At 47.6% G+C, this 16275-nt stretch overlaps 1 protein-coding gene across 2 annotated transcripts in view; it reads left to right on the top strand.

Annotated features, from left to right (window-relative positions):
* The window catches only part of ST8SIA5 (ST8 alpha-N-acetyl-neuraminide alpha-2,8-sialyltransferase 5), a 55597-nt gene extending 49090 nt beyond the window's left edge, over positions 1-6507 (top strand). For both annotated transcript variants that reach the window (XM_081929913.1, XM_081929912.1), the window contains one exon: positions 3811-6507. In XM_081929913.1, coding sequence (XP_081786039.1) covers positions 3811-4279 — 469 coding nt within the window. In that variant the 3' untranslated portion in view covers positions 4280-6507. The remainder of the gene's footprint in view (positions 1-3810) is intronic.
* The last annotated feature ends 9768 nt before the right edge of the window (positions 6508-16275 follow it).

A 16275-nucleotide genomic window follows, 5' to 3' on the forward strand; every position in this document is an offset into this window, starting at 1 on the left:
CCATCCCTCTTTGATAGTCCTTTCTTCATGGAGCAAAATAAAAGTGGACCGGTGTAAATCCAATGTACTATTGAATTACTATGAATTTATAACAGAAACATCGCGTATGTCATGTGTGAGTATGTGTGTCGTGTTTGTACAAATTGAATGATTGGGGAGGCGGGTTCCTGCAACAGTGCCATGGCCCTAGCCACCAGCAGGGCATTGGACAGGATCCACGACTGCTGCATTCCTTTAACGGAATACCCAACAAGGGGAGAGATAGGTGATGGCCACACCCTGCCCACCAACACACGACAAATATTCCAGTGCCGAACCACCACCCAAGCTCGCAGCCAAATACCCTCACAGCTCCAACCAATCCCTAATGCAACTGATGATAGCAGCCAACCACATATCATTTCCTTGATTAGGCAAATGAACGCCATCGTCTCGAAACGGGGCCGCCTCGCTGAGCAGAATGAGATGCAGTGCTGCTGCAGCCGCTTGAATGCGGCTAGACCCCACCCCCAAGCCAACCCTATTGGCTGGCCTGGTGGGTGCGGTGCGGCAGCCAGGAAAGAGATGCAGGGGGCTGAATACGTCCCCCTGCTGACGCGGGAATGTCTCGTGTTCCTCTGTGAGGAGAGGCTTTTCAGAAACACAATAGGTGTTGTTGTTGTTTAGTCGTTTAGTCGTGTCCGATTCTTCGTGACCCCATGGACCAGAGCACGCCAGACACTCCTGTCTTCCACTGCCTCCCGCGGTTTGGTCAAACTCATGCTGGTAGCTTCGAGAACACTGTCCAACCATCTCGTCCTCTGTCGTCCCCTTCTTCTTGTGCCCTCAATCTTTCCCAACATCAGGGTCTTTTCCAGGGAGTCTTCTCTTCTCATGAGGTGGCCAAAGTATTGGAGCCTCAGCTTCAAGATCTGTCCTTCCAGTGAGCACTCAGGGCTGATTTTCTTCAGAATTGATAGGTTTGATCTTCTTGCAGTCCATGGGACTCTCAAGAGTCTCCTCCAGCACCATAATTCAAAAGCATCAATTCTTCGGCAGTCAGCCTTCTTGATGGTCCAGCTCTCACTTCCATACATCACTACTGGGAAAACCAGAGCTTTAACTATACGGACCTTTTTTGGCAAGGTGATGTCTCTGCTTTTTAAGATGCTGTCTAGTTTTGTCACTGCTTTTCTCCCAAGAAGCAGGAGTCTTTTAATTTCATGACTGCTGTCTTATTCCCCTTCTGTTTGCCAGAAGGTGACGGGCCCAGTGGCCATGATCTTAGTTTTTTTGATGTTGAGCTTCGCAAATAGCAAATGAATAGGTAGAGACTGTTTTTCGCTAAAAAAAATTCCTCGTCTGCCCTCTCTGTTTTTTTACTATTATTCTGACCATTTCTGTGCTGCTTAATTGCTATCACCTCTAAGAAGTGTACAAAAAGCTCAATACAGCGAGCAGACTAATACCTTTAAGTTTCAAATTGTACCATATACCCTACCTCCTGAGAATCCAGTGTTTCACTGATGACAGGTCTCTCTGTTTCAACCTCTGGCTAATTGCCTCGTTCTTTTGCTACGAAGAAGGACGCCTAGTGATAACGCCACCCGTTCTAACTTACTTCCTCCTCCAGGTTTTTGGATCTCACAATAAAATGTACAGATATATGCAGTATTTATTTGATATAATGCATATTTCCGCCTACCCACACCAAAGGCCTTTTAACTCCTGTTGATTTCAAGCCCACTGAAATCAGCAGGACTTCAAAGAGGTTAAATTTGGCGAGGCCTTTCCCTTTTAATCCTCCCCCGCTCCCAGACATGTTTTTCTTTGGCATATCCAGAGTATGAGAATCATGCTGCCAGAAAGAGAGAGGCTTTACTCTCTTGGAGGAGGAGTTTGAATTTGATATCCCACTTTATCACTACCCAAAGGAGTCTCAAAGCAGCTAACATTCTCCTTTCCCTTCCTCTCCCACAACAAACACTCTGTGAGGTGAGTGGGGCTGAGAGACTTCAGAGAAGTGTGACTGGCCCAAGGTCACCCAGCAGCTGCATGTGGAGGAGCGGGGAAGCGAACCCGGTTCCCCAGATTACGAGTCTACCGCTCTTAACCACTACACCACACTGGCTCTCTGCAGTCCTGAAGCCATGTGGGGAAGAAGTGGGTGGTTGGGTGGGAAAGCAAAGATTTATCAACCACGACATCTTGTGGCCTTCCAGGTTCCCGTCAGCAGGACAGAAAGGTGGGTGAGGACCCTCGTAGTTATGGGACCGCCTCTCCTGGTATGTCCCGCAGAGGACCCTAAGGTCCATGAATAATAATAGCTTGAAGGTCCTAAGGAAGCCAGACTATCCTCCACCAGGGCCAAGGCTTTTTCGGTGATGGTTCTGACCTGGTGGAATGCTCTGTCCCACGAGACTAGGGCCCTCCAGGGCTTTATCTCCTTTCGCAGGACCTGTAAGACAGAGCTATTCCTCCTGGCCTTCAATTTGAATTAGCCTGATCCTCTATTCCAGGGGCTCTCAACCTGTGGGTCCCCAGATGTTGTTGGACTACAACTCCCATCATCCCTGAGCTCTGGCCTTGCTAGCTAGGGATGATGGGAGTTGTAGTCCAACAACATTGGGGACCCACAGGTTGAGAAAGCCTGCTGTCTATTCCCTTTTCCCTTTCCTCTTCTATGAAGAAACCCTTTCTGGGACCCCACATTTAAATTCTTCCCAGGGGCGTAGCGTAGGTTGCCCATGCCAAGTGTTGCGCCCCACGCGGTGGACTGGGCAGTGGTCAGTCCCTTCGCTGGCCAGCGTCTAATCAATGGAGTCTCCTTGCAAACTAGCCCCAACCTGGGAGCAGAGATAAGACAGACATACGCGAAGCTAGGAACACCACTCTGCTGCCTTGCCCCCCTGTCCTTGCAGTGATGCGCCCTGGGCAACACACTTGGCTCCAGCAGTGCTTTCCTGGCTTCCTCTTCCTCCCTCCCTCCTTGGTGGGTGGGGGTGCAGCACACTCCCCCTCCCTTCCTCCTTGTCAGCTAGCCTCTCCTGGTATGCCCCGCAGAGGACCTAAAGGTCCACAAATAACAACACTTGTCCTGAGCCTCAAGGAGGTTAGATTGGTTTCAACTAGGGCAGGGCCTTTTCAGTACTGGCCCCAACTTGGTGGAATGCTCTGTCACAAGAGACTAGGGCCCTGCGGGACTTGACATCTTTCCGCAGGGCTTGCAAGACAAAGCTGTTCCGCCTGGCCTTTGGTTTGGACTCGGTCTGACCCTTATGTTTCCTTCCCCTTCTGGCCTTGATTTATCAGCTACTTTAAAATGAGGCTGCATTTTAAATTGTATTTTAAATTGGTTTCCCCCCTCTCTTTCCCCCTTATTATGTTTTTACTGTGAATTTTATTGGTGTTAGCCGCCCTGAGCCCAGGAGGGCGAGGTATAAATAAAATTTAATATTATTATTATTATTATTAGGGGTTGGGTGTGCACAGTTGTCTCTTCGCAGACCATGAAGAGGAGGCAGCACCATCCCAGTCCGAAGGCCCGGTCTGGGCATTGCTTTCCTCCCCACGGCTCCAGCCTCGATGAGGGAGCCTGTTGTGGGCGCACCTGGTTGCGCCCCCTCAGAAATTTGTGCCCGGGCCATGGCTCCCAGCCCTTCCCTTCCTACGCCACTGGGGCCACCCTACCGATCTGTTATCTGGTTCTCTTACACTGCTGCTATTTTGCCTGGAAAAGCCAAAGCTCTTCCTAGCGTTGGCAGCGGTTGCGAGAGTTGTGGCTCTCCAGTCTCCCTGATTGCTCTCCCTTTAATCCTCCCAAATAACCAGGTTCCACAAGCTGGAGAAGTGGAGGAAGCCCTTTTTCGAGGTCTTGCAGGTGTACGAAAACGCCTCAGTCCTGCTCCCGGCTTTCTACAACACCCGCAACACGGACGTCTCTACCCGGGTCCGGTACGTCCTGGACGACTTCGAGTCCCAGCAGGCCGTCTACTTCTTCCACCCACAGTACCTGATCAACGTCTCGCGCTACTGGCTGGCTCAAGGGGTGCGCGCCAAGCGCATCAGCACGGGCCTGATCCTGGTGACGGCGGCCTTGGAGCTGTGCGAGGAAGTTCACCTCTTTGGATTCTGGGCTTTCCCTATGAACCCCTCAGGGATATTTATCACCCACCATTACTACGACAACGTCAAACCTCGTCCGGGATTCCATGCCATGCCTTCGGAAATCTTCAACTTTCTCCATATGCACAGCAGAGGCATTCTGAGGGTACACACGGATGCCTGCACTTGCTCCTGAGCGGTCAGGACAGGAGGAAGTTCGGTTCTTCTCCCGAGTTGTGTAAAGGAAAGGAAGAAAGGGAGACGACTCACCCGCAGCCCTGGGTCTCAAGAACCAAGTTGCACAACTGGGTTTTTTTGTAAGGGGAAGAGTCTCTGCAAGGCTGCTTTGGCACCTTTCTGCATCCATGTCTCCTGAAAGATTCCCCGTGGTACGGTTATCAGCTGCCACGTTCTGAAAAAGACTTGCGGCTGTGCGGATTGGCACAGCACAATCTGTGTCGGAGAGGGCGGAGTGGTGTGTTTTTTTATGATGACATTGAGAGATTTATGCAATAATGTTTGATAACCATACATTTCTTCAAAGGCTTTGCGTTGTTCCTCATGAGCTGGGGTTTCTGACACCCTCCCTCGCTTAGCCAGCCTTGTGGGGTGGCTGCTGTTTGGGCTGAATCCCACCTTCTCTCCACCGCAGGAATCTACACCCTGCCTTGGAGCCCGTGACAAACAGGAGAAGCACATTGACTAGTGGTTTTAGGCCAGAAATAGAGCACATCACTGTTATGATTCCTTATTTCACCTCCGGAAACGCACCAAACCTGAGCGTACTTGACAAAGCTGAGGATCTCGACCCGTTGTTCTTAAGGTGTAGTGCCAATGCCCTTGTGTGACAACGTTAGCACTCATCAGGGGGTGCTTAAGAAAAACACTGTAAGGCTGCATCTACTCCATACATTTGAAGCCCAAGGCTTCCACAGCAAGAATTCTGGGAATTGCAGTTTACCCCCTCGCTGAGCTACAATTCCCAGCACCCTTAACAAACGGCGGTTCCCATGATTCTTTGCGGGAAGCCATGTGGGTTATTTATTTATTTTTTCCAATAAGATTTTTATTAGAGGTGGCTAAGTGGGGTGGCGCTGTGGGTTAAACCACAGAGCCTAGGACCTGCCGATCAGAAGGTCGGCGGTTTGAATCCCCGTGATGGAGTGAGCTCCCGTTGCTCGGTCCCTGCTCCTGCCAACCTAGCAGTTCGAAAGCACGTCAAAGTGCAAGTAGATAAATAGGTACCGCTCCGGCGGGAAGGTAAACGGCGTTTCCGTGCGCTGCTCTGGTTCGCCAGAAGCGGCTTAGTCATGCTGGCCACATGACCCAGAAGCTGTCTGCGGACAAACGCCGGCTCCCTTGGCCTATAAAGCGAGATGTTAACACAACCCCAGAGTCGGCCATGACTGGACCTAATGGTCAGGGGTCCCTTTAAGTTGCAAGGCAAGAAAAAGAAGCAATAGAAAAGGAGAAAGAGACAATAGAGATAAAGAGGGAGAAGGGGTTAAAAAGTAGAAACAGAGAAACTGCTTTATATGTGTGGTACGGATGTGGCCAAAGGGACGTTGTTTCTGTACCCTTCCTGCAAATCTGCTGTTTCCCTTTTAGTTTTCCATAAGTACCACTGGCAGGAGGATCAGGGTTCAGAGCTCCTTGAAATAATACACGTCTCTTTCCTCTCCCCGCCAGTCTGCTCTCTCAAACAACTTACTGTGGACTAAACACCCCATAACCACTTTCCGTCTGCTTGCCAGTTCCACAGCCTTAGGGTTAAAGAAGGATTTTTTAAAAAGGACCTTCTCCTTCAAAGCATAGAACTATTTTGGTTCTGGTTCACGTTGGAAGGTGCAAGCGGAGCAGGACCTAGTCTGAAAACCATTGCCTTAGCAAAACGCATAGAAAGCTTTGAGCGCACCTGATATTAGAGTCGTGTAAATAAATAACACAGGCCTCAGTGTTGTTGCTATAGCTGGGAGCTGTTTCTCATGATATGGCTGCGGTGGTGGAGGGACGGTTCATGCGGCCAGCTGATGCCCAGGAAGTGTCCCGTGGCATCGATCCTTCAGTTTCAAGCTGGATCATGAGCAGCAGCCCTCAGGTTCCCTTTAGAAAGCCATAAATGTTTTCTGTGTAAGCCGATGGGTATTTATTGCCATGTGTATCTGTCACTGTGAAACGTACCAAACATGTCCAAAGGCTTATCAGCGGACAGATCTTGAATTGGAAGGTTGCTTTCCAGTAGTGTTTGACGGCATGGGACACGCTGTCTGCTCTGTGGTGCACCCATGGATCACAAAATACCTGTTATATAATAGGTTGCGTGGTAATAATAATAATAATAATAATTTTTTATTTATACCCCGCCCTTTCCGATTCAGAAAACTGGGCTCAGGGCGGCTAACAACAAATTTAAAACACTTAATCGATGCAACAAAAAACAGCATAAAATACAGTATAAAACATGAATAAGAATAAATTCAAAAATCAAAAATCAATTTAGGGGGGAAATCCATCCAATAAACATTAGATGATCACCAGGAATAGCTGGCTAAATTAGTCCTATTTGGGCCAGCGAGGAGACCAGGGGAGAATTAGCTGTGGGATCCCAGAGCAGGTAATCTTCATAAAAAGGGGAGGGGAAGGAAGGGGAATGAAAGATCAGGCTAAGTTCAAATTAAAAGCCAGGCAGAATAGCTCTGTCTTATAGGCCCTGCGGAAGGAGGTTAAATCCTGCAGGGCCTTGGTCTCACAGGACAGAGCATTCCACCAGATCGGAGCCATCACTGAGAAGGCCCTGGCCCTGGTGGAGGATAATCTGACTTCCTTAGGGCCCGGGACCTCTAAACTATGATTATTCATGGACCTTAAGGTCCTCTGCAGGGCATACCAGAGGGGCGGTCCTGTAAATACGAGGGCCCTAAGCCACAAAGGGCATGGGAGAGGGAGGGATGTCTAATGCAAGGACTTGTTTGGATGTTCAGAGATACACTGCACCCTCCTGCATGTTGCACCCAGGTCGCCCTGTTTCAAGGGTGGAAAGCTGTCATCACAGCAGCTCCTACAATGTAGCACATTAACTGTTCCCTGTGGGGATCCTGCTGACCCCTGTGGAAGAGGAAAAGTGTGTCTGTGGGGGGGGGGGTTACTTTTGGGTACGCAATCAACATGGAAGCGCAACCAGTACCCTGTGATCTTAACCAGTGAGACTCGAGCCTGTGCTTAACTGCATAGCCCCACCCCTTCATTTGCATAGCCCCACCCACTGTTCTTTGTCGTACAAAAGTGTGACATGGAACATGGCTTTTTTCAGTAGAGACGCAATTGTATGCATTGATCCGTTTGTGCCAGTCACTTAACTGTAGATGGGGCTTAAAAGTATTTTGTGACCCTATGCAAAATGAGTTGCACGTCCCTCCCCTTCTTTGCCTTGCCATTAAGCCCTGACACTTTCCTGACCCAGCCAATCTCCTTCCTCACATGTCAGAGGGCTACAGAGGGCTCCCCCTCACTCTGTGTGTGTTTGTGTGTTCTGCAACACGATATTGGCATTCTGCTTTACGAGTTGTGCTGCGATGCTTCCCCATTTCAATATTGGCATCTAGAGGGGCACTTTTGCATTATAGCGCAACAGAAGCAAGACTAAAGATAAACTGGAACATTTGCGGTGTGAAAAGTTACAGGATTTCAGCAGGGAAGTTGCAGGACATGCACGGAAGCAGTAAGCCTGTCCTGATGGTTTTGCTGGTGCAAACGGCAATGAAAGTGAAGTTGCGTGTAACTGCCCCGATACCATCGTGAGCACAATCCATCATGAATGCACAATAAAAAAAGACATTTGGAAGGATTCTGAATGAGAGGAAAGGGAGCCACGTGAGGTTCAGCAAGCACAGGGATTCTGTAGCTTTAAACTATGTGCACACAAGAGGGAATTTTGCCTCCTTGCACCACTTGGTGCTATGAAACAGCTAACCGAAATCCCCATTTTTGAGCCTCTTTTAATGAATGAATGAAGAATGAACGAATGAACAAGCAAATGAATGTCTTCTTCAATACGAGAGTGCACCTCCAACCCTTCTGCAGCCAGTCACTTGGTGCTATTAGGAAAAATCGGATCTCCCTTTTAAAAAACAACCGCAAGCTTTGTAGTCTCTTTGGCATGACATTACTGTACAAAGCATTGTCCTGTTTCTCATCAAGCCTCAATGGTTGAACGAAGGGGGGCAGGTATAACTTGACTATTACAGGATTGCAATTTCACGACTGAAGCGTGCACATTTTTGAGATTTGGGGAGGGTTTCTTCATATTTCGGTTGTTTGTTCTGTGGCTTTATTTGGTTGCAAAGGAAGGATATTGAGCAGCTAAAACTGGATAGAGTAAAGCAGCTTTTGATTTCACCTGAGGCTTTGTTTATTGTGCATTACACTGAGGTGGGGTGAGGTTTTTTTCTTTTAAATCCATTCTAAAGCCTACTGTATTTATTTCAGGCATTCATAAAGAGATAAAGTATGGGGAGGGGGAGAAAAATAATGCTGATGAGACCATTTTGCTTCTGATTCAAAGGCAGGTTTATCCTTCTGCTCCTAACACAACTTGAAATATGCATTAAAAACACATTGTACAATAAGCCCTGTTCATACTTCTTGACCTCACGTAGATGGGGACAGGGGAACTGATCCACTTTGTTTACATCTGATTTGTTAATGCCCTTGTTTCCATCGAGTAACCATTTGCCGAAATCCTCAGACCTTGTAATTTTATTCCTTTTGATGTGCGTTTCCTTCAGTTGACCGCACGATGTGAAAGAAAGCCTATAAATTGATGTAAGCCATAACTTTGAAAACAACAATCAGGGTATTTTTTCCATCAGTCACATTGTGTCACTGTGTTTGGGAGAGAATTTAACAGTTAACAAATAAAGCAGTCTATGAGTTTAATTTGAAAAGAAGTTACATTGTAGGTTCTTTGTGTGTGTTTTCAGTGAGTTGCTATGCCCGTCTATGGCTTTGAGAGCCAGTGTGGTGTAGTGGTTAAGAGCGGTGGACTCGTAATCTGGTGAACCGGGTTCGCTTCCCCGCTCCTCCACATGCAGCTGCTGGGTGACCTTGGGCCAGTCACACTTCTCTGAAGTCTCTCAGCCCCACTCACCTCACAGAGTGTTTGTTGTGGGGGAGGAAGGGAAAGGAGAATGTTAGCCGCTTTGAGACTCCTGAAGGGGAGTGAAAGGCGGGATATCAAATCCAAACTCTTCTTCTTCTCTTCTTTGTACGATTATTCTCATTCCCTCCCTCCCTCCCCCTCTCTCTCTCTCTCATTACACCTCTCTCTCCACAGAATACATATGCCACCCTGAACTATTTGGAGGAAAAGTGGGCTATAAAGTTAATAAATTAAGCCAGCAAACAAACAAACATAAAGTGAAAGAGTGCACTTTTGAGTCTTGCAAGTACTGTAAGGATTTTTACCATTTTTTTGCTTGATTGCAGCGATTACACAACTTGCCCTGAGAAGTAGGGGTGCGTTGTGTGTTTGTGTGGTGAAAGAACCATCTTGTCTATTCATGTGCATTCTATAGAAAAGACATTTCTGGAGTGCTTATCTAGCCTTTACGTTCCCTCCCCCTCCAAATTGCTCCGGCGATGCAAGATGGTGATGAATTCAGGCAGAATCGATTTTGATTGCAGCTTTTCAGCACCACTTCCATTTCCAGGAACGGGGAACATTTTCTCTTTACAGCTGCTGGCGATAATCCTTTACCATTATCCCGACACACACAAAAAGGGAAATGCGAAGAATGGAAGGGATGACTCGACCGCCTTGCACAGTTAGATATGATTGCAACTGTGAAGTCAAAGAAGGAGGAAGGAAGAAATCCAGAAATTCTCTCAACTGGTGGCCTGATTCTGCCATCAACTGTGCCAGCAAAATGGGTCCCATTGTTTCATCTGTGTCTGCCAGCCCTGGTGATGTTGCTAGTGTTGTATTATGGACTGTGGTGTTGAACCGATTAATAATAATAATAATAATAGCAATACTTTGATTAATTTATTGTTGTTACTTATTCCAAAAGAGCCCAAGGGAGCCATGCAACATAAAAGTACAACCTAAATAAAATCACATTTTCAGTATACATACACAGCTTCCAAGCTGTTGAATGTACACTCCTTTAGTGGCTGTTGGGGAGGGGCACAGGGGTGGTTGCCCCAGGTGCAAAATTGTTAGGAAGCACAAAATTTCAACACTGGGTGCTGCCTCAGTACAGCTGTGTGCTTCCATTGCTGGGCTCCATTGAAAACGGCTTCTCCGTGGGAACCAGGAAGTAACCTCTCCATACAATGAAATGACTCTTTTTATCTCTGCAGTTGCAATCTCCTGGGTGACGCAGATGCCGTTAGGCAATTGAATGCGTGTGCCTACTCCCATCAGTCTCCCTCCCTTCCGCCTATGTGTGGCCCTGGGCACTGGCAACCCACGCTACACCACTGCTCTCCTTTAATTACTAAGTGCCAGGGTGGAAAGGGTATTTTATCCCCATACTAGGTGCCAGTAGTGCCAAGCACAGATTATCAGCAGCTTAGAACAACATCTGTGTCCATCTGGGGATAGTCCATCTCTTAATGGTGTTGGCCCCTGTGAATACCTCTCTCTTAGGGGAAGTGACATAACTCACTGACAAACGCATCATTTGCATGCAAAAAGCCACACCTTCAATGGTAGCCCAGCAGAGTGAAAATAAACTACACTTCAGATGTGCCCCAAGGTAAAAGACTTCTGGGAAAGGATTTATAATGAATTGAAAAAAGTGTTGAAAAACACATTTATTAAAAAACCAGAAGCCTTTTTACTTGGTATAGTGGGGGGTGAAATCCCCCAAAAGGATGTTACTTGTTTTCTGTATGCCACAACAGCTGCGAGAATATTGTTAGCGAAGGATTGGAAGAAACAAGATTTACCAACTATTGAAGAATGGCAGATGAAGAGAATGGACTATATGGAACTTGCCAAACTGACCGGGAGACTCCGAGACCAGAGAGAAGAGACAGTGGAAGAAGATTGGAAGAAGTTTAAGGGATATTTGAAGAAATATGTTAATATTTAAATCTTAGAATAGCTTTGGAAGTGGATATAGGCTGTAGGGTTAGAAGTAGAAGATAGGATATTTTAAAATAGTATTATTTGTAAGTGATAAAATGTGAAGTTATTATAAGTGTGATAAAAAAGATGGTTAGAAATTATGATATATGTAAACTGCTAAAGATGAAGTAAAATGAAAATCAGATAGGTGGGCCTTGGGGAAGCCCACTTAACAATGTTTAGGAAAATAAGGATATGACAAGTATTTGTTCGTATTGGGCCGACTAAGGCTTACTCACGTCACTCACTGTTCCTTCTAATCAAACCCAGTGTTGCTCTGCAGTACACAGATGTAAATTCATTTTGCTTTGCGTGGTTGCTGCAGTCACCTTGTATTGAACGAGGTCACTGAGAACCTAGCCAGTTTCTCTCCCAACCTCCTGCTTTACACACACAGAGAGAGAGAGAGAGGGAGAGGGAGAGGGAGAGGGAGAGGGAGAGGGAGAGATATGCTTGGTAGCCATTGTTTTCAATTGATCAAAGATGCTGGTTATATTTCTTCATCTCATTCCGCTCTCTCTCCTCTGTCATTTCTTCCAGGTGTGTTTTCATTCAGTGAAATGCTCTCAGCTTCTGCCTTAGAAGCGCTTTCTGGAAAGGGAATATATATATTATTGCCCCTATCCTTCCCCCAGTTTATTCGGGGATCAGGCTGCGGGAAGAGATGTTGAGATGCTACTGCAGCATTGGCAATGTAATAGCAATGTAAACAGTCCACATTGCACAGTAAGGAAAATGGAGAGGGCGAGGGGAGAGAATCTGGAAAGCTGGATTGATGGATTCTTTGCAAACAGTGCTTTTTAAAAACACCTGTATGGCAAAACCTTTAAAACATATCAGGGGCTTATGGCCAACTCTCAACCTGTGGTTAACTAGCAGGTCAGGAATAAAAGGTGTAGCACAGCCCTCTAAGAATGCTGGTTTACTGCCTTTAAAACAAAACCAAAACCAAACATAACATAACAAAAAAAACCTCCCCTTTTAGGCTTTCTACTGCTTAGAAATAGGAGGAGCTGCAGGATTTGAGTTTTGAACTTTAGTGTAAACTGGACCATTTCTGGGCACAATTCAAAGTGCCGGTTATGACCTATAAATCCCTATATGGCTTGGTCCTGGCTACCTGAATGATAGCATATCCCTATGCAAACCTGCCTGGGTGCTAAGATCCTCAGATGAGCATCGTCTTTTGGTTCCATCAGCACCAGAAGCTGGGCTGGCAATGCTTCACTCACCAGTTGGCAGCCACACTGCCTGCAGCATGATGACAGCCTTACAATTTTATTATATAGTTCGATAGATATATGAACAATACATAACATAATATCCGCCCAATAAAGTTATAGAAATCCAATGCATGACATATAATGAATATATACTAAGCAGCAATAATAGAACTGTACAGTTGGAAGGGTTCCAAAGGGTCATCTGGTCCAGTAGGTCTTCTGTGAACGCAACTAACATACAACCCAATGTCACCCCAGCGAAACATTGTGCAACTCAACCCATGTGAAATAGAGTCTCATAAAATAAGTCGTTATTTTGGGTACAAGCACAAAACATAATACATATTTCTCTATACAAAACTAGATCTTAATTCACAGAAAACGACAGACCCTCCCAGCTCTCACCTGCGATCTTTTCCCACTTTCTGACCCTCAGAGATCTCCACTTCCCTACAGCTCATTCAGGATCCTTCCACCATATCTATCTGCCACTTGTATGGGGGGGGGGTTAAGTCCTTGTCACCTAATGGCTCCTGCCAAAGGGAGAACATCAAACACATGACCTCAGACCCCACCACGAATGATCAGTTCAGGATTCAGAAGTATTTGAATCCCTAATACACATCTTCGGTTTTTTGAACATTGACACCAACTCTGTTTCTTGGGAGTTCATCTGTATTTCCCCATTTCACTCAGGTGCATCTCTTTGGGCAGAATTGCACATCACATTGAGCTGCCTCTGCGCCACCAAAAATGGCACCTCTGTAGACCTTTCTCTCTCCCACTCCCCATCTCGAACATGTAGCAAATCCTTCCCCTTGTAAAGGTAAAGGGACCCCTGACCATTAGGTCCAGTCGTGGCCGACTCTGGGGTTCCGGTGCTCATCTCGATTTATTGGCCGAGGAAGCTGGCGTACAGCTTCTGAGTCATGTGGCCAGCATGACTAAGCTGCTTCTGGCAAACCAGAGCAGCGCATGGAAACGCCGTTTACCTTCCTGCCGGAGTGGTACCTATTTATCTACTTGCACTTTGATGTGCTTTAGAACTGCTAGGTTGGCAGGAGCAGGGACCGAGCAACAGGAGCTCACCCTGTCGTGGGGATTCAAACTGCCGACCTTCTGATCGGCAAGTCCTAGGCTCTGTGGTTTAACCCACAGCGCCACCCACGTCCCACCCTCCCCTTGTCCTACCACCATCCTATTGTGGTTATATCCACTCTAGCCAATTCACGATGAGAAACATGCAGCACAATGACATTCAGAGGGCTTTTTATTTTTATTTTTTTACAGCGCATTATGGAAAGGGACTGGGAAGAACTCAGCCCCGACCTGCCATTTACAACAGCAGTCCTGTGATTAAAATCTGTTTTTTCCGAAGCAGTTGAGGAGGAGGATATTCCACTCCAGGAGCTGCTTCAGTCCAATTTCTCTTATCTTCTCTTTTCAGGCCCCAATCAGGATGAAAAACGAGTGCTGGAGGTGAGCACTTTTCGGTCCCCCTCCTTTTGCTCGTTCTCTCTCTCTTGTTATTTTAAGACACTGGTATAGCAGTTCTTGGAGGTGTTTACTCTCCGATGCATACAAATTACTGAGCTGATTGGGCAATTATGATTAATCTAAAGGAGCAACGTTGACACGCTCTCTGAATTACCTTTTCCTAAAGTGGCAGATGAATATATGCGCATGAAAAATGAATCATCCTGGATCCTATCAGGATTCAAACCCACAGAGGCTCATCCGACTCCCAGTTTCCAAGGGATGCTAAATGGAGATTAGAGCTGCTACGTTTGCATGCTAATAGCAGAAGCACTCTGAGCCAAGATGGGCGAACTGAAGCGCTTGGTCTTAGAGGACGGCATTAATGCAGTGAGCATAATGGAAACTTAGTAGGATGGAGAGAAGCAGGGAGACATGGTTATCTCAGGATACAAACTCTATAGAAAGGACAAGGAAGGGAGTACAGGAGGTGGTGCCACTCTGTACATCAGTGAGGACATTGAGTCCCCAAGGGGGAAGAAGCGTCCGCAGAATCATTGCACATGATACCAGGGCCCAAAGGTCATTTAGTACAGTCATACCTCGGGTTACAGACACTTCAGGTTGTGTTTTTTGGCGTTATGGACCACCGAAACTTGGAAGTACCAGAACGGGTTACTTCTGGGTTTCAGTGGCCGCGCATGCTCAGAAGCGCTAAATTGCACTTTGCGCATGTGCAGAAGTGCTGAATCACAACCCACATGCACGCAGGTGCGCAGATGCAGGTTACGAACGCTGTGGGTAGCGAACGTACATCCTGCACGGATCATGTTCGCAACCTGAGCATCCACTGTACTGGGTGATGTGCCATCATCTCTGGGATCAAAATGCTGAGATATATCTTGACATGAAGAAGGAAATCAAAGAAGGCTCCAGAAGAGGGAATGGTGTAGTTATGGGTGACTTCAACTATCTTCACATAGACTGGTGTCAGGGACTGGCTGGAAGAGGGTGGAAGCTGCCCCCTGCCCCTAGGGAAGACACAGAAGAAGATGAATCACACCCTGGGGCCTGGTGGTAGGACACTGGCCACACCTCAGAAGAGGAGACGAGCCGGGAAGTACTAGAAGCAGAGAGCTTGAGGGACAGTGAAGAGAAAGAAGCAGGCAGGTGGCTCAGCACAGGGCAGGATGATGAAGTTTCCAGTTTCGATGCTGGTGCCAACAGCGATGGCACAGGGGAGCAAGACTGTGATGGCCTGGGATTCGGACTCGGATGCTGAATCTGAGGAATCCCAGCCTGCACAGGATTCCCCGCCTCCAGAACCAGCTGAGCCGGGGCTGGGGCATGAGCCTGAAGGGTCCTCACCTGTGCTGGATCCTCAGGTGCAGGCACCAGCTGAGTCTGCTCTGGCTCCTGAGATGATTGAGGACCCATTGCCTGCAGGTGCTCCACTCTCAGCCCCGTCAGAGGAAGCTGAGGTTGCCTCTGGGTCCGGTAACCCTCCAGCCTCTCCTGAGCTGCAGAGGCTCAGGGCAGAGAGGCGGAGGGAACTAAGTTCCTGCAGGAGGAGTGCTCGCCTCCAGGTCAGGAGAGGCGAGTCACCTGAGGATCGGGGCCGCTCTATGCCTCGGGGCAGATAAAAGCCGGCCAGCCCCAGTCCCAAGTCGCAGGAACAACATTGTTGGTTGCTAGTTCCTGCCTGAACCCTGACCTGCATTCCTGCCCTGGCTCCCTGCTTGCATGTCTGTTCCTAACTTCACCCGACTCCCTGCCCTGCACCCAGCCTCAGCTACTATGGACTGCCTCCGCATTACACCTTTGACCACAGACCAGACTTAGACCTCTCCTCTCAGGTAACCCACGGGACCAGCACAAAGACCCTGCAGCTCTCCCACAGATCCCCTCTGACAGCTGTCAGATGTCCCACCACCAGGCCCCTAATTCATCCCTGGAGGGGGGTCTCTTGGGTGGGCGGCTCCCACCACTCTTCCTCATCCAGTCAGTCCCTGACAACTGGCGACATATATGTTCCATTCATGGCATATCCCTCACTGCTCCTGTTTTGGTTTTCCTTAGCTGGAAAGTCTGTGTGTGTAGGAAGCAGCCTGCTGTGCAAAGTTACAATTTGCATCCATTGCTCCACCCACTCTCGCCTCTGGCCCAGCACAGGCATGTGGCCCTTAGAAGACTGCCCAGAAGGAAATGTGGCCCTCAGAACATTTCCCCCATCCCTGTGATTAAAAAAAATACAAGTGGATAAAAAGGAGGGTGTAGAATCTTCAGAAAAGGTGAACAACAACAACAACAACAACAATTTATACTCTGCCCATCTGGCTGGGTTTCCCCAGTCACTCTGGG

This window comes from Podarcis melisellensis, assembly GCF_964234715.1.
Source record: "Podarcis melisellensis genome assembly, chromosome: 11".
In the NCBI taxonomy this organism is placed as follows: Eukaryota; Metazoa; Chordata; class Lepidosauria; order Squamata; family Lacertidae; genus Podarcis; species Podarcis melisellensis.